Source organism: Quercus suber, unplaced genomic scaffold (genome assembly GCF_002906115.3).
Source record: "Quercus suber isolate HL8 unplaced genomic scaffold, Cork oak 2.0 scaffold_312, whole genome shotgun sequence".
NCBI lineage: Eukaryota > Viridiplantae > Streptophyta > Magnoliopsida > Fagales > Fagaceae > Quercus > Quercus suber.
Genome location: NW_027069768.1, coordinates 814,534 through 841,827, shown reverse-complemented (window position 1 = coordinate 841,827; position 27,294 = coordinate 814,534). Strand labels below are relative to the sequence as shown.

Below are 27,294 nucleotides of genomic sequence, written 5' to 3'. Positions count from 1 at the left end.
AGGGTGATGGTTCAAAGGTCTCCTAGCTCTCCTACCATCAGGCTACCACCCTTCGGTGGTCAATTATAAAGAAACTTCAAAGAGAATAAGTATCAGCCGCACATGATTATCCCAATTTTTTGGAGCTGAAACTTCTGAAATAGCTAGACAACCTCTAAAGAACACTTGATTATCTTAACTATTTGAAAATACGTTCGTTTGGAAAATTCACTATTACAAAAATTTTGTTCATTGAACAATCTATTGAGCTTTTAGCAAATTTTATTATTAATTGAACAATCTATTGAGCGTTTAAATTTTATTATCCATGTCGTTTACGTTAACACTGAGCATTTGGTCAAAATGGTTATAGAACCAAATAATGAGCCTCTCTTTTATCTTTCTTGAAAAAAGTTTGGTCTAAAACATACTTGAAACTATCTTACTCCAATTCATAACATGACAAATTAAAAAAAAAAAAAACCAGCATTACAAGCATGTAAACACCAAAATTCTTAAAAATTGGAATCCTACATGAATTGGTTTTAGAAATTAAATCGAGAATCGTCAGATATTACTTCCATTAAAAAAATCAAAACAAAAGGAACATTAGTAATGATAATATCTCACACAGCATATACACTAAAATAATTTTATTTTTTTGTTTTTTTCTTCTTTTTCGCAATTATTATGCATGTGCAATGCATGAATTAATACCGTGAACGTCACTGACGATTTCTTTTATTGACGTTAGAGCTCACTAAACTAACATTTTGAACCCTTCACAATTACCAGAGAGGTCTTGTCCGCCTGCAATAGATGGTAATGGTGTCTATGTTTGAATTACAAGTCTTTAACATCTTTTGCAAAGTTATAAATTATATATTTTTATATGTAATTTCTAGAAATAGAAAAATATCAGAACACATCTATTGAGTTTTGTGGAAATATAAATCTGAATCATGGACCTATTTAAAATAATCCAGCTCACTCTCTAGGGGGGATTCGTTTGGGGGAATGGGTTGAAGCATTGCACACATTTTCTTGCACGGTTGATTATTTCCAATACGTGCAGACAAGTAGCAGAAGAGCCCTAAGACAAGCAACAAGAAACTCACAAAAATTAAAGCATTTCATTCATATACCCATGAATATCACCCAAAGCCAGCTCATATCTCCCCCCATGACTTGAGCAGGGCTGCCTCGGCCCAATTCACTGCGGTTGCTCAGCCACCTTACCAGTTCAATTTACTAATTAGTGTGAACGACAATATTTACAGACTAGATAACACATAGATGTATAACATGGGAGAAGGGAAAAATCTAATCAAAGATTTGAGAATGCATTTGTAAGCTAAGCACGTAAAGTTACAAAGATATAACTCACCCCCTGGAACAGAAAAGAGGCAACGCCAATTTCTTGTTCACTAACTCAAACAAATCAATATGTTCCATCTAAACCCAAAACTACAATCAGGGGAACAAAACATCATGGTGCTATCATTACAAACTGTATATCAAGTGTGACTGGTACAAAAATTCTGCTTACAAGTCCCTTCTTGCCGCAACATTTGAATGTGACTGTTTTATACATCTACCTTAAAGCAATTGAAACCTGGAAAAAACTCTTAATCAGTAAACAAATTTTCTTACGATGTTGGCCAAGAATATAAGTTGTAGCACAGCCATTGCAAGATCAATTACTTTCAAGTGTACAACCACACAAACAAGCCAAATTGAGTTTCCTTCACATTCCTTCATGTTTCATCATTCTTGTTAGTGAAATAAACATAACTACATAGTACGAAGGAACACAATGACCAAGTACAGAGATACAATACCAAAAAGCAAAAAGAAAACCTTACAGATCTAAAAGTTGCAAAAATTATGTCCAAGTACTCAGATATTCTCAAATTTGTGGCCGTTCCTTCCCTTACAAAGGCCATGTGAAGCACAAAAGCCTTGTTAGACAAACCAAGCCCCCCAAATCAAAGACAACCATGGAACAAAATTCCATAACTACCACCCCAAAGCAGCAAAAGAGACACAAAGGTCTCTCCATCATCTTTTAGACATGCAATAATAACTAGTAAACACTGTCCCCTTTTAATTTGACTCTAATATAAGAAATTATGCTTCAAGCAATCAACTAGCAGGCCATGAACCCACGACTTTACCCACTATCTTGAATTCAAGATCATCTTGGTAAAGTTAATATATATATATGAGGTCTGCCCTCCATGCTGCGTTAATTGATGACCACAACAAAAGGCATGAGTGGTTAATTTTATTCCAATGTCGGGTGGATATTCTTACTACAACAATTATCAATTGACTGAAAAATCTCATGATTCAAGTAATGTCTGACATCATGGAAACATTTGAACAAAAGAAAATGTTGTGAAATTCAAGCAAAACAATAGAAGGCAAGCAAGACAATGTACAAATTAACATGGTTTGGCAAACTCTTTACCTATTATTGATACATAGAAAGAAGTATATGCAATCTTTTCAATAAAAGAATTTTACAAAATAATGTGATTTATGCAAAGGTTGCTCTTTGAATAGAAAAAATATATAGTAATAATACATGAGAATGTGACAGTCCTCAAACACAAATTTGACTAGAAACATGCATTGCATGTTTAGGATTAAGATAATTCTACCCATATTAGATATCAAATTAAAACAATTACAATAAATGATTACAACTAAACTACTTTTATAAAGAAAAAAGTATATTTTTTAAGCCATAACATAATGTTATATATTTTACTGTAATGAAATTAGAGTTTCAATTTACAACCTTCATAATTTAATATATCATTATGGCTGCAATATTTGTGTACAGAAGTCACCTAATGCAGCATCTAATTATCAATATTTTAGAGCAAATTCAGAACAAGTTTTCAAATCATAGTTGTGTTAGAAACATGAAGCTCTTAACTACCATAACAGTCTGAGGGCAATTTGTCTTCAGGAAGATGAAAAATGGATCTTCTCAGAAATTTTGATAGACAAACAGAGGAACATAATCAACAGGCACTGAAACATCTATTTAAGTAGAGCTGGTGAGTGACATGTTATTAATACTGTTAAACATATTTGGTTTATAGAAAAGTATGTTGTACCATCAATTCAGTTCCCCCGGATCCACACACAGAGAAAGAAAGAAAGAAAGAAGAGGAGAGAAGAGAGAGTACGAGAGAGGGAAGAGGGGGGGGGGGGGGGGGGGGTGGGGGGGGGGACAATCTATCATACAAATTTTATCTAATCCTTTCAAGCTTACAGGGAATAAACTCACAAACTAATTAGTGTTTAAGGTCAATATGTGACTAAAATATTTTCTCTCATGCACTAAACATCGTAAACAAAAATCTACATAAAATTCAAGATTTTTAGCTTTCTATGAACAATTTGCAAGTATAAACACTCATAAAGTACAACAAAACTTGCAAGATCCAAACTTTAATGGCCTATTTGGATTGAGGGGAGAGAGAGGGGGAGTGGAGGGGAGGGGAGTAGAGTTGGCTGAAAATAGGCTAATTTTGGATCAATTCTACTCTACTCTACTCCCCCTCCGTCCTCCTCAATTCAAACGGACCATAAATTTCATTTTTCTGTTTACTTTATTTTCTTTCCATTACACATTTATATCCATGAAAAAAAAAATGCCTGCAACAGAGACATTGTTTGAAAATCTAAAAAGTATAAATGTGTTCCTCACCTTATTACCTCAAAATTGTACAGGGCAAACACGAAGTCGTATAATTGGTTCCGACATCCTCAAAAGCTTCACTGAAATCTGGTAGCCTTCACCAGAGAAGTAATCAATTTCCTACTTTACAATAAAATCTATTAACCAGCTTTGGTCCCGAATCTTTGCTCCAAGAATTCATCTAATTGCCCCCAGTTTGGAGTACTAGATCTACTCAAATCATCAGAAGGCAATGATCGGATACATCCAAGAATGTGCTTAACATCTCGATGCAGCCTGGTGCATAAGATACGAAAAACTATTTATATCTCATGGAAAAACATAAACAGAATCGTAGTCAATGTCCACATAAAACCTAAAAAGTAGTACCTATCCTTTGCTTGTGGAGTGCTGATCTCTAAGCGTGAAAATGCTTCTGAAACTTGTGAATGAACAATAATAACCACTTGCCTGAATATAAAATAAAACATAAGTAGCAGGAATTATTTTTCAATTTGAGCAAAGTAATCCTTTTTCTCTTCATTCTTCGTCACAAAGATTTTACAATCAATTATGTTTCCCTAAGGGGCCCTATGGATCACATAATCCTGACAACATTCTCATGCCTTCCAGGGAATCATGTCAGCTTCCCTCATTTGGTTCCCCATTATCTTATGTGAATACGGAGTGTCATTCTCAAAGACAATATTTATTCTCATAAATACATAGTTTTGGAAGTTTCATTTTTTAAGTAAAGAATATGGGATAACTAAATCTTATCCTAAAAAAGGAAATAAGGGATAGTTAAAAAGCAGGACATCTTTTCTATTAGCTCTACCTAAGATGGTGTCCAAATTTCTGAGCAAAATACAGGGCATTTAGTAAACACGTTTAATCCCTCCTTCATTGAACATCTCTGAAGACTCTTAAGTATAAATTTTTTTTTTTTTTTAATCCTATTTCATTCCAAACATGGCACAATGATTTGAAATATATAATTTAAAAGTTAAGAGAATTTGACAAGCAACTAACAGTCCATTGAACTTATCAAAAAAAAAAAAACAGTCCATTGAACTGCAAGTGATTTCCATTTAATTATTCTTGGTAACAATCCATCACAGCAAAAAAAAAAAACAAAAAAAAAAAAGGAAAAAGTGAGAGAGAGAGAGAGCAGAAATCCTAACATTGTCATTTAATGATCATTTCAATAATATATTCAAACACTTATTTTCTGTGTAATAAGTGCATTTCCAAGAAAATAATTGGCCAATCATTCCAATCATTTTACTGAGATTTCATAAATTGATGCATACTATAGATGAGCCTTACCTGAAAATTTCTTGAACATCTACATCATGTAAAATCCGAGATAAAACGCGTTGAAGGAATCCAATTTCCTGGAAATTATAGGAAGAGATAATCAGAGCCAATCATTTCACTAAAATTTAGATCAAGCTAAATACTTCATGAAAACCACAGGGATTCAAAATAGAATGCTCAAATATATATTGAAACCAACCCTCTCAGGTATTTGGTACATTGTTTCAAGCTAAATGCTTTAGGGAAGCTCAGATATTTGGTACATTGTTTCACAGAAGCGAAACCCTCTTAAGGTAAAAATCTAGATGGGCTAAAAAACGCAACTCAGCAAAAGGCTTTTGAATCAACACTTCCCAATTAAGCAATTCGGTTTTGGGTCAGATCCACAACTGGATAACACAATTGCATCCATCCTTTAGAGACCAATAAAACTGGGCTGCCTAATTTGCAATATATTTTCACAGGATTCAAAACAGCTACAATTACCACATACTCTATTTATAGGAGCTGGGTGCAAAATTCTGACTCTAAATACCATACTCCTATCTATGAGCCTGGATACGCCAACATGACATTCCATAAACTAGACCCTCCCTCTCTTAAATGTATTAATTGGGTACTTGCATACACAGATTGGATATAAGTGTTATTCCCCAACACTTCCATGCAGGTTTGTTAGTGACCATGTCACCTTCCTTGAAACCACATCATATTATTCCTCCTTGTCCTTTGGGAGTGATAGTCCCCTTCCATGTCTTCCTTGATTGCTATCAATCTCTTCTTGTTCTAATCATGATAGCCCTCATTTTGTTACCGCTCCCGCAAAACTTTATAGACAACCGCCTACCACTGCACCTTCTTCCTAGACTGGAGATTCCATTCTTGACTGCAAGACCTTAACAAGTATACCCTTGACTATGTATAGTAACAATCAGGAAACAACCCATATTTCTTCGATTCCTTTATTTTATGACAGGACTAGGCATTTAGAGGTGGATTGACATCTTGTTCAGGAAAAGGTAGAAGCAGGGTAATGGCTACCCTATATGTTTCAATAGGAGCTCACTTCAGAATATGTTTTGCAAACCCTTATGCAGAACTAAATTTGATTTGCTATGCAACAAGCAGGGATTATATGTTATATATTTCCTTGGTTGAGGGGGAGTGTTGTTAGTATTTACCTGTTAGGGGTAAATTTGTTACAGTGCAATAAAGCATTTAGTATAAATACTAATTATGTGTTAGGGTAATTTACTTAACCCTATGCACACTTCCTGAGATTAAAGGTAACTTCTCTATCTTTTGTCCCCCTCTTTTCATAGACCAACCGTTGACAGGTGCTGACAACAATGGTAACTGGCAAATGCAAAACATTGCTTCCACACTAATTAAATTGTCATCTCATACTTTCATGTTAGGAATGATGAAGTGGTAAAAACAAGTAACTTTAGTATCTTGGGTATGTGTAAATGTGTATAGCCAAAAAGAACATGACCATATTGCTAAAAAAAATTTGTTTTCTTCAAAACTTCATACATATTTCTTTTTTCACTTCTTCTACAGCTAATAGAAAGTAAGCAGTATTTTTTCAAACTGTAAATAACAGAGTTGAAAATGCTGGTGCTCAAGGTCAAGTAATAACTATTGTCCATGATCAATTCCCAATAGAGAAAGTTACCTTGGTAAGGGAACGAGCAAACTGACTGGGCTGTGCATCAGCATCTTCAGGTCTACTCCAGCCCTCAACAATTTGGGGCAAGCCACGCACATGAACTAATAACCTCTCTCTCATAATCTGAACAAGCTTTGTATGTATTTCATCTCGGTGAACCTTAAAATCTTGAGCCACTCGGTCAATCTCCGACAGCAATAATTCTTTTTGTGTCTCAGGTACTTTCAGAAAAAGAATTCTCCTGATATCTTAGTCCACACAAAAAAAGGGAAATAAATTACCCAAGAAAATTTTGTCATTACAGTGTACACACAAAATGAAATTTTCACTTACTACACATTCCTCAATTTCCAACTCATGTAGAAAAAAAGGCCCAACAACAAACAAATTCTTTTTTCAATGCAAAATGTTATAAAGATACATCAAAACATCATCATCAAATATGGCACATTTGGCATACAAACAAAGGGCACATGATTCTTAAAAGACAAAAAAGAAGAAGAGATAGGAATGCCAAACAAACTAAGCAAATTGTTCCAAGTATATCAAACTTTATCTTGATTCCCTTGACATATAACTCAAATTACATTTTGCAAAAGCTAATATCTTAAGTAAACATGCTTATATTTCTCATTGATGAACTTCTAATGACGTTAATGACAGCAATCTAGAAAGGATGAAAATTATTGGATTCATAAGATCTTTGCCAAGTAATTTGAACCAAAAGATGGGGTTATCAGCACTGCATAGATAAGATGTAACCTAATGGTGGCTTTCTTGATCTCTATGTCATCAGTTCTTTGAATTGAATCTCTAATGTGATCCCATACCCAAGGATTAATATGGAAATACACAAGATACCATTGCTTCAAAGAAGACAGAGAAATTGGACACATTTCATTCTCATGAATTGGTATGCCTAGTTGTTCACAATGTGATGCCGATGCCCTTTCTATGTCTTCTTTTTTTCTTTCAGCAAATGATTTTTTTTTTCTAGGAAATTGGGAGGGGATGCTTGAACCCCAGACACCAGGCATCGTAGAGGGTACCTATGCCATTGTCCCAACAACTAAAACCCTTCTTTTACCAAAATGACATGTGGGTAGACGTTCTCTCCCAAATCCCAGCATGATGCATGAGAATTTAAGCCCAATGAACAAAAAAAAATCCATTAGTCCATTGTGTTTTATTTCTCTATTTTATGATTTATTTATAATTAGTCTTTAGTATTTTAAAAAGTCAAGTGACTAATACTAGAATTCTAACAAAATTGGACAGTTAGGTTTTAATTGTTAAACATAAGATGAAGGACTAGGATTCTAGGGTTATTAAAGGCTATTATTAATAGCATTATTTGAGTTATTGTAGGCAGCCTTTTCTCATCTATTTCATGAAAAATCATAATTGAATATTCCTTGAGCTCATTGAGTCTAAAAATTGATATTTGACTGTTCTAACTTCAATCCTATTATCTTTTTCTTTGACTTAATCATGTTTCTTGCTGGAATTTATTCCTAAACCCTTCTAGACTAGACCTAAGTTCTAACTACATCACTCCTAAAAGCCAATTATATCTTATTATGTACAAATGGTTATATTCACAGATATATGCAGAGTTAAATATGAAATATAACAACCTCAAAGGGCTTATAGAACCTAAAAGTAATCATACTGAAAGTTGTCTATGTTACATAATTTTTAGTCCAATAGTAATATTCAATTCATAAGCCTACTTATAAAAATAAATAAAATAAAATAAAGAGATTCAATTAAGCAAAAAAATATGAAAACTGTAGATCCACAATGTTTCCATGAAAAGTGTCATGTTATTTTTTCTCCCTCTTTCCCTCAGCACCATCCAAAAAACAAATGAAGAGAACAAGAATATTTAGGAACCATTTTTTATATAAGCATTTTCAAAACAAAATTAGACAAAAATTAAACAAAAATGGAAAGGAAGCAGCATAGAGTTCAAAAAGGGAGCACTGATATAGAAACAATTTGTCAATAGATTCACAAAGGTAGAAGAATTTTAATTTAGTATCACCTACCAGGGATAATAGCATATATAAAACTGATCACTTGACTTGCCAGGGCCAAGTGTTTAGAAGTGATAGACTTCAAACCAGACACCTGCAACATCATTTCAACTCAATTAAAAAGTAACAACAATGACCACCCTCAAAATGTGGTTCTCATTGAAACCTTGATAAGTAAAAAGAACAGAAAAAATAACTATACAATTAAAAAAAATGATCTAAAACAAGCAATAAGGGTTAAGTTAAAAAATCAAAACTTTTTTACTTCAAAAAAAAAACCTGCAAATTTTTTAGTATATGTTTTAGGACTTTTGGCGTTTACATGCCAGATAAATGCAAGTAAATCACCAAAAAAATTTCATAATTTTTTAAAATAAAATGACTACAAAGTTTTATTAAGAAGGAAGCTTCATGAGGAGAGCTGCCTAAAAATTATTGAAGACTCAAATGATCCATAAAATCAGCTAACAAATTACAAGAAAACCATCCTATTGGGGGATAGTGAGGGTCTTGGAGGTGACAGATGAGCAACCCTAATGTTGTACCATTGAAGTGACCGAGGATGCATACTGAGGAAGGAAGTGAATAGCACGCGCACGCACACAGAGAGTAAAGAACCAGTGAAAAAAAAAAAGGATTATGTTCTTTTTTATAATAAAAAATTAATATTATTGAATCAAACATTTAAGAAAAATAAATTTTTAGCCTTTTTAAGGCTCAATTACCAAAAAGAAATGCATGAAAGGGATTTCAACCATTTTCAGTATCAAAAATCCCTGAAAAAACAAAACTACATTGTTTTTGTGGCGACTAATAACACAACTTAGACAACCAATGATAGGACTACATTGAAGAAATGTCAAAGTTAAAGGACTGAATTGAATTTTGGGAAAAGCTAGAGGGTGAAATTTCTAAGTTAACCAAAACAAAAAGAGCATAACCCTAGTACACTGAAAGATTTTCAGTTACGTATTCTAAACCCTTCAGAGTTTCTGCACATGAATTTCTATGAAAAATAGTTGTGAACATACACATCAGCTGATTAGAGAAAATCATTAGTACCTGCATGGCACCAGCACCAAGAACAAGCTGACAGGTCCTTGTATTGAAAAATTTAAGAATTTCAACAACTCGGTGAACAACTTCTGAAGACCGTAATGGCAAAGAGTTGCCCATATCAATGTACTCTGACAACATCTTCAGTAATATTAAGCCACTGAAAAAAAAAAAAAAAAAACAAAACAAAACAAAAAAGGGAAGATCACTGATAATGTATAAGTTTATATGTGAAAATAATATGACACAATGAGAATCTCAAATCTCAATACAATAAATCAATAAACAATGTCACAGGAAGTGACGTATCATAAAATACAGAGCAAAGCAAACAGCTTGCTCAGAGTCCAGGTGAATAACTCCATAAAATGACCAATAGATGCCAAAAGCTTAAAATGAACTAGAAGTATCAACTGCACCAGAGTGCTTTTTACAAAGCCAAGAAGGAAAAAGATGAGAATAAACAAGAAATAAAAATAAAAATAAAACAAGATAACTAACCAGTTTACCATGTGATAACCAACACCTTTGTACGAAAGGGTTTGAGAGGTAAATTTTCCATGCTCCTTCATTTTACTATCGTTACTATGAGCCAAAGAAGCTTTATTTTTATCAGCAGCCTCAGCCAAGGGAGTAGGCTTCCCTCGTGCAGTATCTTCTACAAGAGAGCCATCATTGAATGCAATCACTTCACCATGGTTTGTTTCCACATTATTTTGAACATGATCAAGGTTCTCAGAAATCAATGCTTCAGAACTACAAAGTGAAATGACAATGGCCTGAAATTCGTCAGGAACATCTACTTCCACCCACGTTTCTTGGTCAAGCACCGCCCTTATTTTTGCCATCTAAATAACCAACAAAAAAAAAAAAAAGCCTGATATCAGCATACATATATAGGTTCAGAAAAGATTTAATGAAAAAATTATTGAAACTAACTCGAGAGTCATGCTGGAAGTCAAGAAAGGCTTTGGCCTGAGAGTTCAGTGTTCCCCGTATGCTGAATCCCCTCCTTCCACCAATCTGTTTATGTTAGAACAAAATAGCATCATAAATACAGACAGAATTTGTATCCTTCAAGTTTGAAATATTAAGATGAGAACAGAATAGCATCATAAATACAGACAGAATTTGTATCCTTCAAGTTTAAAATACTAAGATGAAAATGAATACCTTTTCTGTAGCAGTTATAAACTCCTGTGTGATGTTGTATATGCATAAAAACTCCTGCAATCTCAACCTAGGATGAAGAAGAGCACGGACCCCTAGGAGCTTAGCCCATCTTCCGTGAGCAGCATCACAAGCTGCAACAACAGCTTCTGTGTTTTCTCGCAATACATCAGTGCTGTTTGATGACCAATTTTTTAAGAATGTTACATTTATGCAGCCAACAGATGAAAACTGCAAAGTTAATAAATAGGCAACCAATGATAAATTCATAAATAATAAACAATTTAAACTGGAAGTTCTGAGAGGGTTTCGCGTAAGATTTGGGAACTTGGATCAAAGCCTATCTTGCAATTTCTATTCAAGCAAATGCTGCAACAATAAAGTAAAGGGCCATGATGGCCCTGACAAACTTGACTTGGAAGGGATAGATTGGTTGCCACTACTGCCCTGGTAGTGGGTGATACCATGATGTGACAATAATGTTTACTTCATACCCTTAACAAAAGCTAGCTTGCTAGAAATGAGAAGTACATTGGAATGTACTTGCAAAAATGCAGTGGGATGCAAAAAAAAAACCAAGGCAACAGGTTGTGATCTTTTAGGATAAATAGTTAGAGCGTTTCACATAAACTGTGATCAGTCTAGTCAAGGGCAAAAGGCAACCTTAAGGCACCAATTCCTTGCATTGCTTGAGGGGTGAGGCACCAAAAGAGTGCTTAACCTAGTGAAGCAAGGCCAAAAACTCTAAATATAGCTATTATACAAACTATGAACTCAAGAGAAATATATCTAATGCTTACTAAGCATAGTTTAAAATCTTCAAACTAGTAGAAGGTTCTATTAATTTATCTTATAATAGACTTTAACCACAGCTTATTTCAATCAAATAAAAATAAATAAATAAACAAACAAACAAACAACTATCAAATGAAAAGATTATATTATTGAAATTTTTCCAAATTTTAAGTTGCCCCTGTTTTTTGGGTGAACTATATTGAGGCACTTGCCTCAAGCAGCTTACAATTTGTTTGAGGCACTGGGGCATTCACCTTGGCTCCAAAAGTGAGCAACTGAATGAAGGCACAGAGGGCCGTTACCTCAACCAAGCACCTAGGCAAGTGCCCGGCTCATCATTGACCACACTGAGTGTGATCCTCTTCAACCATCTATCTCATACCTTCACATAATGGAATTGAGGACACAACTCAGTTCCCAAAAAAATTGCAGAGGTAATTCCTATAGCATTTTGTTTGGCTTGTAACATATTAAATTAAAAAATATAAATAAATAAATAAATAAAATCCACATGCAACATTGTCATTGACCATATACCTCACAAAAAGGGTTATTTCAAGTAGGGCTGTCCAGTGGGCCAAGGACCCAACCAAACCGACTGAGTCCGACCGAACCAAAGCCCAGCGGGCAGATCCAAATAGCCTGGTCGGTCACATACAGCTCATCTTCCTTTGAGAACCAAAATTTCGGTTCAGGTGGCGGGTTAAAGGATTAGAGGCCCGCATAAACCAAACCAACCGAAATATAGTGAAATCTGTTTTAAATTTCTCTCTCCCCCACGTGTCTTCCTCTCATTGTTAGAAAATCTACCACCTTATCTTCAAAATTTATTTTTTTATTCAGCCCTCGTCACTTTTTAGGCAAAGTGATGAGGTTAAGATTCTTATCCCCACACGTCTTCCTCTCATTGATAGAAAATCTACCACCTATCTTCAAAAATTTTTTTTTTTTTTCATCTCATTAGTTTCTAGGAAGTTGTATACAGTTGTCTTGTCTTGCACTCTTACTGAGACTAGTCTGAAAACATATCTTGTCATGCACTATTATTTTGAGTACATGCAAAATCAAAAACAACTACTCAAATTCAAATTCAAATTTTCGGATCTCTCTCTCTCACTCTCTTTAGTTTTTATTCACTTAAAACTTTTTTTTAATAGGTAATCAGAGAACTGTTATAAATGAGAAAAAAAAAGAAAAGTACAAGTAGTTCATGATGATGAACAACAAGAAACAGAAGAACCAAACAGCAAAACGAAAGATAAGGGAATCAGAAAGATAATCTAAGGGAAAACATAAACTCTGAAAGAGATGAAGAATCAGTAAAGCCCCAACAACGAGCCCGCTCAAAAAGACTACGCTAGCATAAAACCTTTAACTCATCCAACGTCTTCTCCATGTTCTCAAAGGAGCGATGATTCCGTTCCAACCAAACAATCCACATTAAGCACCCTAGAATCAAATTCCAAATATTCGAGTTGTGCTTCCCAAGCCATTGATGCCAGCAAGATCCCAATGTATACCAAAAGCCTAAAGCATGAAGGACCATAAGGTATGTGTACAGGACAATGAAGCAAAAGATGGTCTACCAACTCCCCATCACCACAACACATACAACACCGATTTACCAAAGGGCGATCCCTAAGCATGAGATTATCCAAAGATTTATTCACTTAAAACTCAAAGATTTATAGTTATTGATTTGATTTGTTTGGTCATATATTTGAGTTTTCACTTATCAAACTCGAAACATTAACTTAAAAAACTGAAACCCAAACTTTAAAAACCCTAACACTTTTTTATTTTGTTTATCTAATTTGTATTTTGTTGATCATTTGTTTGACTCATTTTATTGATAATTTGTTTGATTCATTTTTTTGCCTAATCTGTAGCCAAGACCCACCAAACAGACGATTCCGACCCGCTCAACCAGCCAGGTCCAACCCGTTTGTTCGGTCGAGTATGGGTCCAATTCTCAATCACCCGACTCAATCAGGTCAAGTACGGGTCAGCTCCAAACCCGATCCGACCCAACCATGGACAGCCCTAGTTTTCAAGTAATTTAATTTCTTTTAGGCTAGGAAGAGTTTTTCTTGACAGAAAACACTTGAACATCAAACGCAACTTAATAAGACTACAACACATTGCCAATACTATTACACTTTCATATGCCCAATAATGTGTGAGTCTGACCAGAAAGAAAGTTATAACAAAATTTCTTAGGAAAAAAATTTATTTCATACAATAAAATAAGCACGTCTAAGCACACCAAGTTCCCAAAAACATAAAAATAAATTCAAGAACAATCAAGCATTATTTCCAAAATATTGGGGTCCACTGTGGATTCCCCAAAGACTGACTATGCCGGCCATGTGAATTCTTTTTCGCCATTCTATCATATCTGAAGTCATACTATCCATCACCTCCTTAATTTACATGTGCCACATGATTTTTGGGGGCAAATATGGGGGTTTTGCCATACTACATAACCCCTACTCCACCACACTAACCTCCTTCAAATCTTAAAAATGGGTATTTAAGAAAAATTGAGCAACATTATGAAACAGTAACAACCAAGGAAAATGGGGTTCACCTGAAATTTATTGACATATTTGAGGGACTTGTGGCATCATTTGCTTTTCCCTGAAATGAAGAAACCCTGGCAGCTCTCTGAGATGAAAATGGCAGAAGCGAACCACCTTGATCATCATGGTACTCAGATGTTTCTGCAGCTGCAGCACCAAGTGCAATTGCAGTAGCAACTGATTCAGCAGCGTAGTGACCATCAAGGTTCTTCATGATCCACTCAATCGCCTTTTTCACTTCAGCCGCCCGCACTACATGTGCCTGCATTCACTAGAAGAAAAGAATCATATTACATCACACAAAGCTTGTAATCATTACCAGTGATCGTGTGTAAATAAACAAAATCTACTACTTTTTCAATAAGAATTAGAAGAATCCTAAGAAAAACTTATAAGTATCCTTTCCTCTTTCTTCTTTTTTTGAAATTACAAATTTGTCATTGTCAAGATATTACCAAAACAATCAGAACATAAGACCCATTGGGCTTCAAACTGGCATCCTATTCATAAATAGCAGTTTTGGATCTTTAAATGCTATCTCACTAGCACCTAACAATTGCGCAATGGAGAAAGAAGAATATATCATGGCTTTAAAAGAACTATCTTTCTAGTTACTGTTTCAAATGAAGGAATCACGGAGTTTGATTAGGGCGAAAACAAATCCATGAAATATAAGCTCTTATTTAAGGCCATCCATTGTGCCTCTTCATGCAGTCCATCAGACAAAACTTGAGGGTAGCAAAATTGTGGGTTGAGGTCAGTTTCTAGTCTGGGAACTAGAGCAAAAAATCAGTTCAAAAAACGTTCTTTTTCTGGTTTTGGTCAGGAACAATTTAACAACTTAAATGCATATGAAGTTTACAAGTGTAGTCATATGCACATTACCCGTACAATCTTGAAAATAGCACTCAAAAGTTGAACAAAGCTTTCAGATGACAGGCTTCTCAACTTGCTTGCAAGTGATGCACCTCCACCTGAGTCACCATACAAGTGCAAAAAGGTTGAAACAAACAGCACACAGGCACAAAAGCACAAAAGAAACTATTGTTTCTGTAAAGAAGAGTGGGCACAGATTTGATCATATAAAAAATGTTTATTATTGACTAATCATTCTATTAAGTGCCTCATTGGCGATATACATCATGGACTAATTACATAATAAACTTCTCACCATCTGCATCAACTGTTCGCTCTCCAGGGGAGAACTCTGACTCTGACCTGGCAAGAAGGACAGGAAGCAGCTCCGCGACTGCATTCTTAATAGCATTTTTCATATCAGCAGTAAGCGTGTCACGGTATATCCTCAACACAGAGGGAAGCTGAGCCTGTAATTAAGTGGTATACCATGAGATGTTTTACAGATTTAATCCAAGTCTAGCTCAACCACTTAACAGTAGATATTAAATCCAAGGAAAAAATTGAAGATAATTGTGTTCAATGGATCAAGGTAAATGTATTAAATAACAATAAAGTCACAACAGACTATAATACGATTACATGTAAAGTGTGTAGAATCAGTGGCTAAAAGCATAAACTAGCCAATTTATTACATGTAAAATTACTTGAAACACATATAAGAGTATGTGACATTACATTTAATCCAGATAATTGTGTTCATCAGAGATGCTTGAAACACATATAAAAGTATATGACGTTACATTTTACTTATCAAATAAAACACATAAAAGTAGGTTTTTGTCTCATGAATCGCTCAAATCAAAATTTTCAAAATTAAATTGCCAATCATCAATGGCAACAACATTTTGAATTTTTCATCAAAGTTTTGCAATAACCAAAGCCTCAAACTAATAATCCTTTTACATATTAGATATGACGACTGCAGTAAATTTTTTTGATAGGTAAGATAAACAAAATATGTAATAAAATTATATTAGAAAAGTGTGCTACATTAATATAAAAGAAGAAAAAAGGAGTATATAAAAAAGAGATTCAAGTTAACATAAAAACTCCAAAAAATCCAAAGAATATGAAAAAGAAAAACAACCCATTGCTGCAAAACTCTAAATTTTGAAAACATTAAGGGTTAACTGCAGTTAACCAACTCTAGAGGCATTTCTATTATGCACCCTAGACTACAAAATTTTACAATCAACACTCTAACATGAGATTAATTTGCAATCAGCAGAAATTTTTTTTTATAAGTAAAAATATTTACTTTAATGGAAAATATTTTACAACAGTAAAGTTTAATTACACAGGCTAACCTTCCACCCCCCACACCCCCCCCCTCCCCCCCCTCCCAAAAAAAAAAAATACAAAACACTTATGCTTACTGAATCCAGGTCAAATAAGCACTGGAGTTGACATCACAAAGATTGGACTCCATAACACTACATCATTTACAACCTCCATATAATCAGAAACTTTAGCATGTTTATTTACCATTAGAATAGCACAGGGCATTAAGATGCTAAAGTTTTATCTAACTACCATACATCAAACCAAAATATACACTCTACTACAGTCACCGACCCAATTTATTGTACCTGGAAAAAGATTCCCAAACCATGCAATGCCAAAATTTTGTGATTTAAGATGCATAATGAAAATGTTCTCATAGTTTAGGATGGATAAATATAATTAACCAAAACACTTGACATTGCAAAAATCTTTCTTATCCACATTCTCCATCTTCTGTACATAATAATATCAAAGCAAAAAAAATTTTAAAAAAAATATCAATTTCTAAATTACATTTTAATAATGTTATATACATCCTTTAAGACTATGGTGTGTGATAATTAATACAGCATCTTTCAAAACAAGCTTTGAGGAGACAAATTATTATTTATACAGCATCTTTATAATCAAAGAATGAAAACAAAACTTCTTGTAAAGAAAAGAATATAAAACAACAATAAAGACCTTAATAGTCAGCCAGAATCAACATATAGAAAGCATTGATATGGATACAGGAGTCATGGAATTATCAAGACTTAATTACAGCAAAAGGCATGCTTCAGGAGAGTCAGGTATCAATGTTACCCATTCACAGCTGATTCAACACTCTTAATTTATTATCAGAACAATATTATGGAGAACACAACAAAAATGCCTAATAATATAGTCATTTGTCTAAACACAATGGACAACTGCATAAATTACTCACGGTTCTGAGCAATCCAATTATGATTGGAAGAAGACAATCTCGAAAATTAGTGGTCTCTTCCTCATCCAAGTTAACCTGCTAATATGTCAACACAGTTATCAGTTCACAGATTGCATCCAAAATAAGTCCTGAAAATCACATACAAATATTCGAAGCAAAATTACTTATAAAAAAAAAATTACATGGGAAGTTCTAAAACATGGGAGATACACACAAAAACTAGGAAATGAACACAAAAAACATGGTGCTCAACCAAATCAGTAACATCATCTTGTATTATATAAATAAAGGGTGAGTTTTAGGTTACACAATGTTACACTATCCGATGTTTAGATCACTGTCTTTATGTACATATCCTTTTGTAATTCCTTAGACTCCTTTGCATTTGCTTCCATGTATATGAAGTAGTCTTTTCCAATAAAAATATTACATACTTATCAAAAACACTATGTAATATTACACCACTCCATAACTTCTCATTTAAAGAGCACTTTAACAAATCAACTGTTACATTACATTATCTTCCTATACCAACCATGCTTGCAAAATATCAAGATGACCAGAGACCAATAGCTATCTCACCATAAAATGTTTAATTTTCATGTTATTTTACTTTAAAATTATACACAAAACATGAGTTTGTGGTTCAGATAGTAATAGTTAAATTAACATGAAACATGGCATGCATATTAAGAGCAATGGTAGACAGAAACATGCATATAGGGGGCATTAAAAATCAAGGTAAGCTCTAAGCTGTAGATCTGCTAAAAATAGTTATGGTGTTATGCTGAATCAATCATAAAACATTAGAAACATTAGTAAAGTTGGAGATGTTAAAAATTCACCCAAAAAAAAAAAAAAAAATACCACTATGTGGGTGATTGACAGTTCCACAGCTACTGGTAGAGCAAGATAGAACATTAATAGCCATGTCTTTGCATATGAAGATTAGCAATCAACGTAAAAATTTGGATGGAATCTTACTCTTTAAGTTAACTCCCTAGCATAGTTCATTGTTAGAAAATATTTTTTTTTTTTCATCATTAATGAGTGACTTTATTAAAAAAGAAAGAAAAAAAAAAAAAACAAATACAAGCCACATCCCAAGTACACAGGAAGTGTACTATAGAGGAGCAAAATGAGTCAACAGAAAGTGCACACATCTAAAAACTATACATTTGAAGAGAAAGACAGGTCACTCAAAACCAACATCCGCTCATACAAAGTAGGCAAAAGAGATCTTTTCAGCTCAACAATGAAAAGTTCCTCCCCCTCAAATGTGCAATGGTTCTTTTTTTGAAGATGTTATATGACTGGACTTCAGCTTCTTTATTCTCTACCTCAAACTTGGTTATTTTTTGGTTAAACATGAATTTTAGATAGCTGTTTGTAATTTTTTTCTTTTTTTTTGCTTTTCCTTTGTAACTTCCTGTGAACTATGGTTGTGCAACTATTACACTTTTTTTATTTATGAAACTATAATTTAAGAAAAAAAATCATTTCAGATCATATTAGTAATAGAAAAGGGATATACTGCTCATTGATATGGTAGTGCCCTTGCACAAGTAAAAATGCTTCGCAGGGCACTACTAATCACTAAACACTGAAGATTCCTTTACAGTAATGCAATAACAAAGACACGTTTTCTTTATTTAGTACAGACCAAAGCAGAAAGAAAAGTGATGCACGAAACTTACATCATCATCTTTTCCATTAGTTGGAATGGAAGCCCTTGCTTTCACTTGTGACAAAATTACTACATCTGAATTTCCAGCATCTTGTATTGCAGCACGCATAAATTCTGCTGAAAGAATGCTACAAGAATAAAATTAATTTGTTACTATTGATCTACAAGTCGATGTTGCATTTTAGGCCAAACTACGCCTTTGGTCCTCAAACAATGGGGGCAATTTCAATTTCATCCCTATACATAATTGTGTCAATTCCAACCCTCAACTTTAAAAATCAAGTCAATTTTATAAACAATCAAGTCAACTTCAAAGGATAGAATTGACTTGATTTTAAAAATCACGGGACAAAATTGACTAGTTTTTTAAAGTAGGGACAAAATTGACACATTTAATAGTTGAGGGACATTGATTTTAAAAGTTGAAGGACAAAATTAACACAATAAAATGTGTTGGGACGAAATTGAAACTGTGGCAAATGTACAATGACCAAAATTTTAGTTTAGCCTTCATTTTATTTGTATGTAATGAAATGATTAGTATTTATTTTGGTAGAAAATAAGCAATATATGTTATCAGTTGAATCAAAATTTCACAAAATACAGAAATGGAAAAGGGCCATAACCACAATTATAAACTATCAACAAAGGTCCAGTAAAAGGCAATATATAAAGACATGTATTTCATGAAATTATGGCAAGCACAAAAAGGTGGAATTTAGGTAACATGATATACAAATAACAAATCAAAATATCAGTTTCTAGAAAAAATAATAATAATAATTGCATGAACCAGCATACAACTGCCGCAGGCAATATTGTTAAAAGCACATTTAGGTGCACTTAAAGCCCCATGGTCTAAGAACTTCACTTGGCCAAAGCCAAGCTCATTAATGAAGAGCGCCTCAAGTACACTTTTTTGGTTCTTTTTGAAAATCACAAAACATGCCTTAATTTCATGGTAATGCAAACTGTGGCACATCTTCCTTGTAGCAACCAATTTCACCATTTCCAAAAGCATGTACCTGTTAATGGACTCAATTGAAGCTGCTACATTATCTCGAAGGTGACGAAAACAGTGTAAACCTGTAAGCTCATCCCCATCCTATCAAACATAAAGAAAATCAGTAAGAAAAATGAAAATGGTAGTTGATAATTTTTTCCTACTTTCTAGTCTTATATGTGAAGATGCAAATAACACTTAGATGCTAACAAGCAAGTTATACTTGCAACAAATTGCCTAGCCCTAATGCTTGGACAAGTGAAAAGATAAATGTAACTAGTCATCCTTTTCGCTCCACTTAGCCCTATCCCCTCTAGTGGTATTTTAGTGATAGATTCTATAAGAACTGGAAAATCCTATTTGGTTGAATACCCATATGTTCCAATATAGGACAACCACATCATAAGCCAACAAAGTAAATAAAAGGAAAGAAGTCACGTAATATGAAATATTAACCACAACTAACCCTCAACCTCATGTGGATTAGAGAAGGCTTGAGAAAGAGCATGGCCTGCTAAAATTGGAAATATACTTCAAGTTTGATTCTGAGGCTCCATGTTCAAGTCTAAATTTTATTCATGTTACTATGTTGATGATTTGGCTTCATTGAGTACCTTTACAAATCTTGAATTAGTTGTGTTAGCAGCCTTTTATGCAATGCATGGTTAGCAGTTTTTGCTAGGTAAATTGGGGAAGGAGGCTGGTGGGGTTCAAACCCCAGTGCCAAGCACCACAAGAGGTAATGGAACCAGTGGGATATCCTTTGAACCCCCAATGATTTTTTTTTTTTTTTTTAATAGGTAATCAAAGAAATATTATTAATGAAAAAAGTAAGGAAAAATACAAGTTGTTCATGATGATGAACAACAGGAAACGAGGAAAAAAAATCAGGAAGTTATTCTAAGGGAAATCATAACTCAGAGAGAGAGGAACAGTTAGTAAAAACCCCAACAACAAGACCAATCAGAAAGACTACGCCAGCAAAAAACATTTAACTCTTCCAACGTCTTCTCAGTGTCCTCAAAGGAGTGGCAAATCCGTTCCAACCATACAATCCACATCGAACAAACTGGAATCAAATTCCAAATATTGGAAGTATGACTCCCAAGCCATTGATGCCAGCAAAATGACAATCCCACCACCGAGCCTGGCATGACCCAACGAATGCCAAAGGCCTAAAGCATAAAAATCCAAAAGGTGTGTGTAGCAGGAAAATGAAGGAGGCTGGTGGGGTTCAAACCCCAATGCCAAGCACCACGAGAGGTAATGGAACTAGCGGGATATCCTTTGAACCCCCAATGTTTTTTTTTTTTTTTTTTTTTTTTTTTGATAGGTAATCAAAGAAATATTATTAATGAAAAAAGTAAGGAAAAATACAAATTGTTCATGATGATGAACAACATGAAATGAAAAAAAAAAAAACAAAAAAACAAATCAAAACAAAACAAAACAAAACAAAAACAAAAACAAAAAGAAAGAAATCAAGAAGTTATTCTAAGAGAAATCATTACAGAGAGAGGAACAGTTAGTAAAAACCCCAACAATGAGACCAATCAAAAAGACTACACTAGCAAAGAACAATTTTTTTTATATAAGTTTTATTAATATCAATAAGGGACACCCTAGTACACAGGGAGTGTACAGGGGTCAACAATCAAGTACAAAAATTTCAAGAATCAAGAAAATCAAGGAAAGAGGTGAATGATTGGTTTTGCCAAGCAACCAACCAATCCAATAAAGTTTTAAAGAAAAATAACTTGAGGTCTGGTATGGATCTCTCATTATCTTCAAAACACCTATTATTTTTCCCTCCAAAGACACCACATTAAACAATGGGGGATAATTAACCATATATGACCATTTCGATGACGACCAAGCCTACCTTGCCAGCAAGCTAGGAGCCCCACAACAGAATGCGGCATAACCCAGCTTACTCCAAATAAACCCAAGACCATAGACCGCAAATCCATAGCAACTGGACCATGAAGAAAGAGATGGTCCACTAATTCACCATTACACTTGCACATATAAAATCAATCCAATATCCAGACCTTCCTTTTTCGTAAATTGTCAATCGTCAAGCATTTCTCTAAAGCAGCAGTCCAAACAAAGAAAGACACTCGAGAAGGGGTCTTTCACTTCCAAATACTTTTCCATGGAAAATAACTATCATCAAAGCCCACCAGAAGTAAATAATAATTGTTAATCATGAACCCCTTATTTCTATTTGGCTTCAAACACATCTTATCCTCACCAAACCCCCTTATTGAAGAGCAATATACGATATCCATGAAGCTCAACACAGCCTCTAATTCCCAAGCATCAAAACCCCTAAAGAAACTTACATCCCAAAAAATTACCCCATTAGTGAACTTCATAAGCTCAACCACACTTGCCACCTTATCTCGGCAAAATCTAAACAATTCAAGATAGCTAGCTGCAAGATATCTCCCCACACCAACAATCATGCCAAAACTTCACCCTTGACCCGTCACCAATATCATTCAGAATATAACGTGAAAAGGAAGGCCATTCCCGACTAATATTTTTCCACAAACCAACACCATAGGGACCAAAAATATATCTGGTACACCAGCCACCCCATACACATCCATACTTCACCTCTATCACTTGCCTCCAATGGGCATCATTTTCAATCCCAAATCTCCATAGCCACTTCCCAAGCAAAGCTTTATTAAATAGTCTTACCTTCCTTATCCCCAAGCCACCCGAAGAGAAAGGAGTACAAACATTAGCCCTTCGAACCAGGTGAAATTTAGGTTCATCACCTAGCCCACCCCATAAGAAATTCCGCTAAAGTTTCTCAATTCGGTTAGCTACAGCAGCAGGTATAGGGAATAAATATAGAAAATAAGTAGGAAAATTAGATAGAATGCTATTAATTAAAGTGACTCTACCTCCCTTAGATAAGTACAAAATTTCCATCCCGCTAATCTCCTTTCCATCTTCTCCAATATCGGGTTCCATATTGTCTTATCCTTGAATTTAGCACCCAAAGGAAGACCCAAATATTTCATTGGAAGAGTACCTTGCTTGCAGCCAAGGACATTCAACAATAACACAAAATTATGCACCACTCCAACAGGAACCAATTCTGACTTGCCTAGATTTATTTTTAGACCAGAAACTACCTCAAACCAAATAAGGACCATACGGAGAATCAAAATCTGATCTAGATTAGCATCAAAAAAAATTAGAGCGTCATCCACAAAGAGGAGATGAGACACCACCAAAGAACATTTAACTCTTCTAACGTCTTCTCAATGTCCTCAAAAGAGCGGCAAGTCCGTTCCAACCATACAATCCACATCAAACAACCTAGAATCAAATTTCAAATATTCAAAGTATGATTCCCAAGCCACTGATGCCAGCAAAACGACAATCCCGCCACCAAGCCTGGCATGACCCAATGAATGCCGAAGGCCTGAAGCATAAAAGTCCATAATGTGTGTGTAACAGGAAAATGAAGAAGTAAGTGGTCCACTGATTCCCCTTTACAACGACACAAACAACACCGATTTGCCAAAGAACAACCTTAAGCATAAGATTATCCAAAGTAAGAATCCGACCATGAGCAGCTGTCCACAAAAAGAAAGCCACTCGCTTAGGAACCTTATATTTCCAAACACACTTCCAGGGGAACAAATAACTCTGAGCATCCTGAATCTCATGGTAGAAAGACTGGGTGTTAAACCTACCATTTCCTTTGAGACGCCAACAAAGAGTATCCCTCCTTGAATCTCGAGGAATATGAGATTGGATAAACTCAAGAAAAGAATAAGATGCAGCTAGCTCCCAATCTTGAAAATCTCTATAAAATCTAAAATCCCAAACTCTAACATTTCCCCCCATCTTGAAGCCACAAAACCTTAGAAATACAAGCTACCATGTCAGCTAAACACACAGAGAGCTCAAGATAGAGGAATTTAAGGGTGTTATCACCAATCCACCTATTATGCCAGAAGCGGATACGAGTAACATCACCCACTACGAAAGATAGACACTTAGAAAAGCTCTCCCACCCTTTAAGAATACTTCACCACAGACCACATCCATGAGCCCTCTTGCAAACTTTAGTACTCCACTCCCCTTGACCCTCTCCATATTTAGTGAAGATAACTCTCCGCCAGAGATGGGTAACTTCATGTCCATACCTCCACAGTCATTTCCCTAATAAGACTTGATTAAAAGACACCACATTTCTTATCCCCAAACCACCCACCTCAATGGGTGAACACACCTTTTCCCAAGCCACCAAAAGGTATTTGAAACAACCCTTTGAAGAGCCCAAAGAAAATTCACCTGGATACTTTCCAATCTTGCAGCCGCAGCTTTAGGAATAGTAAACAGAGATAAAAAGTACGTTGGGAGGCTTGAGAGAGTACTCTTCAGTAATGTGAGCCTACCACCCTTAGATAAATAGAGACACTTCCACCCTAATAATTTCTTCTCCATCTTCTCCAAAATAGGGTTCCAAATAGATTTTGTCTTAAACGAAGTTCCCAATGGCACCCCCAAACATTTCATAGGCAAACTGCCCACTCTACACCGAAGAATATTAGCCAAGACATTTAGGATCAAAGTTTCTCTATAGTCACATTTAGGAGATGTCCACCACCACTCTTGCAATTTAATGGAGCTTTCTGTAGTGTAACAATGGACAATTTCCTGATGTAACCATCACCCAATAGACTAATGCCTAAAGGAATATAAGAGACCAAGAGTATTTTCTTCCTCACTCCTCTTCTTTTTCACATTGATTACTGCAATGTCGTTTTCCCTATTAAGACTACACCCGGCCCTTGTGAAGAAATCATCTCAAACTTCAAACCCCACTTCAACAACTCCAATAACCCCCAATACAGTCCAGATATTCCTGTGATACAGATATTTAATTTCAGTGACATAGCTGCCCAAAGAAAATAGAGATTTTCCACCTATATTTGAACCACAAATGCCAAATTCACTCTTCCACCCCTAAGGACTATAAGACCAGAACAATTCCTATAGCCCATTTATATCATTATATGACATGCAGTAGACAGCTCTAAATAACTTGGATTCCATCCTCCATCACTACCACATCCGGAAACCAGAATAAGAAGAACGCATGATTTAGGAAATAAAGATATTTTCAATGATTCATGTATAATCCTAATTCAACAGGGAGGAACATAACCCTTGGCAATTAGCAAATACACTGACTATGCTTCTAAAGTTACTACACAGGCTGCTGCTAAACAATTGACGTACTATACTAAATGATCACATCCTCATAATAAATTTTCAGCCCTCAAATCAGCCTGCTCCCTAACATGCCTCAATATCAGGAGCATCTAAAACCTTATGGACTCATTCACAAGAAAAATCATTACATCCTCGAAAATGAGGATCATAAGAAAGCCCTTGAGAATTAATTGATACAGCTAATAGCCAAAAACCTCAAATAAAGTCAACAGTACGAAGATTACATTTCTGAGTCACAATTCTATTGTGTAACATGTCTAATATTAAAATCAATTGAACTCACAATGAGAATGAGAAAGTAAAAAGAGGTAGACATTGGATCATCACTAGAAGAATTGTAAATAGGCTAAAATATTGATTTTGTCTCTAAAGTTTGCATGAATTTCAATTTTCATCCCTAAAATCTAAAAGACCTTTTTTGTTTCGTCCCTAAACCATCGACAACATTACACTCTCTCCTCAATCTTTAAGATCTTTTTTCATCCCTAAACTATTGAAAAAGGTTCGTACTTAACTGTAGGAATGAAAAACGAACTTCATACAAACAAACTTTAGGGACGGAAATAATAATTTAGCCAAAAATAGAAAGAAAGCTAAAGGATCCACTGACCACCAGATTCTGCAAATCATCAGTGATGTCCAATGCTCCAGCACAATCTCCAGATGCAACAAGCTATGAAACACACACAAAAAAATCTATCACTTATAGCATATAATTCAAACAAAATGAGCTTCAAATTCATAATCTTAAGCATAAACGGCAGATTAAGTACCAATTTGAGAGCTGAGAGAGACTGTTTGACGTATAAAATGAGATTGAATTTATGGTGAAGAGCCAACAAGTTAGTCCTAGTAGCATTCAAGTGCTGAACTTGTCGAGCCGAATCGACCAGATCCACATCCAAAAGCCGAATCGTCTCCTTCAACTCCCGGATCCTCGAGCATCCTCCAACGATCTCGACATTCAAGTCTTGCAGCTGCCTCTGCGCCTCGAAGAACGAGTTGGACCGCAAGGAAATCTCCTTCACCAAGTGCAACTCCACCACGTCCAAATACTGCGTAAGCTTCTCCTGCAGGACCAGGTTTTCGGCCGCCGTCGAGAACGGACACGCCGCCCGGAACGTCGCGCCGTCCTCCAACGCGAAATCCTCCTTGAAGTAAAGCGCAGGAACCTCGCGCAAGCACGCGACGAGCGCTTCGCCGCCGTGGCCTTGAGAGTCCGAAGCCGAGGACTCCAAATCCTTGGTGGAGTGGTTCCTAATGTCCTCGAACCGGTGGTAGGAATCGGAGATTGAGCTGAAGTAGGTGGAGAAATCGGATCGGGTGAGCTCCGAAGAGGCCTTGGAGATTAGAGGCGCGAATTCGGGAGGAGCGAGAGACGAGGACGAAGAAGAATACCACCACCAATCAGATTTGGCCACGTGCGGGTTGTTGAGGATCGACGATAAGCTCTGGCTACTGGCAGCTGCGGCAGCATCGGAATTTGATTTGATTAACGCGGTGGGAGATTCTCTGGAGATTGCTTCTTCGAATGTGTACCTTCCCGATTGACGGGAAGGCTGCGACTCCATCTTCTTCTTCTTCTTCTTCTTCTTCTTCAAGATCTTGTTAGAATGAGCATTTTACAGTGTGAGAGAGAGATTTGAAGTTCTTTGAAGGAATGCGATCGATTTTTTAGTGTGTGATGAACATCTGGTTTAGGAGTTCGAATTTGAGTAGATGTGGATCTAGTTGTAATTGTGACGAATTTTATTTTATTTGTTTCAGGGGTCGTTTCGTTTGGGATGGAAGTGGATGATGGGTGGATCCATCTAGTATTTTATTTTGCACAGTACGGTAGGAAATAATGAAGACAACAGACAGCGAGGGGGGAGAGAGAGAGAGAGAGAGAGAGAG

The 27,294-nt window shown here is 35.4% G+C and overlaps 1 protein-coding gene across 3 annotated transcripts; it reads right to left on the bottom strand.

Annotated features, from left to right (window-relative positions):
- Positions 1-1,303: 1,303 nt before the first annotated feature.
- LOC112021090 (vacuolar protein sorting-associated protein 54, chloroplastic) lies at positions 1,304-27,294 on the bottom strand. Of its 3 annotated transcripts, none has more exons than XM_024053659.2 (18): positions 26,172-27,294; positions 26,009-26,071; positions 20,153-20,232; positions 19,138-19,255; positions 17,441-17,518; positions 15,482-15,635; positions 15,196-15,284; positions 14,319-14,572; positions 10,937-11,108; positions 10,703-10,786; positions 10,265-10,611; positions 9,770-9,923; positions 8,720-8,801; positions 6,675-6,916; positions 5,006-5,073; positions 4,067-4,147; positions 3,707-3,973; positions 1,304-1,594 (listed from the first exon to the last, which is right to left on the bottom strand). In XM_024053659.2, exons 1-17 carry the CDS (start codon positions 26,967-26,969, stop codon positions 3,838-3,840), a joined length of 3,000 nt encoding a protein of 999 aa, XP_023909427.1. In that variant the 5' UTR covers positions 26,970-27,294; the 3' UTR covers positions 1,304-1,594; positions 3,707-3,837. The 3 variants fall into 3 exon arrangements, with proteins under 3 accessions (XP_023909427.1, XP_023909428.1, XP_023909429.1); XM_024053660.2 differs by having other exon boundaries at positions 3,715-3,973; XM_024053661.2 differs by having other exon boundaries at positions 17,441-17,515.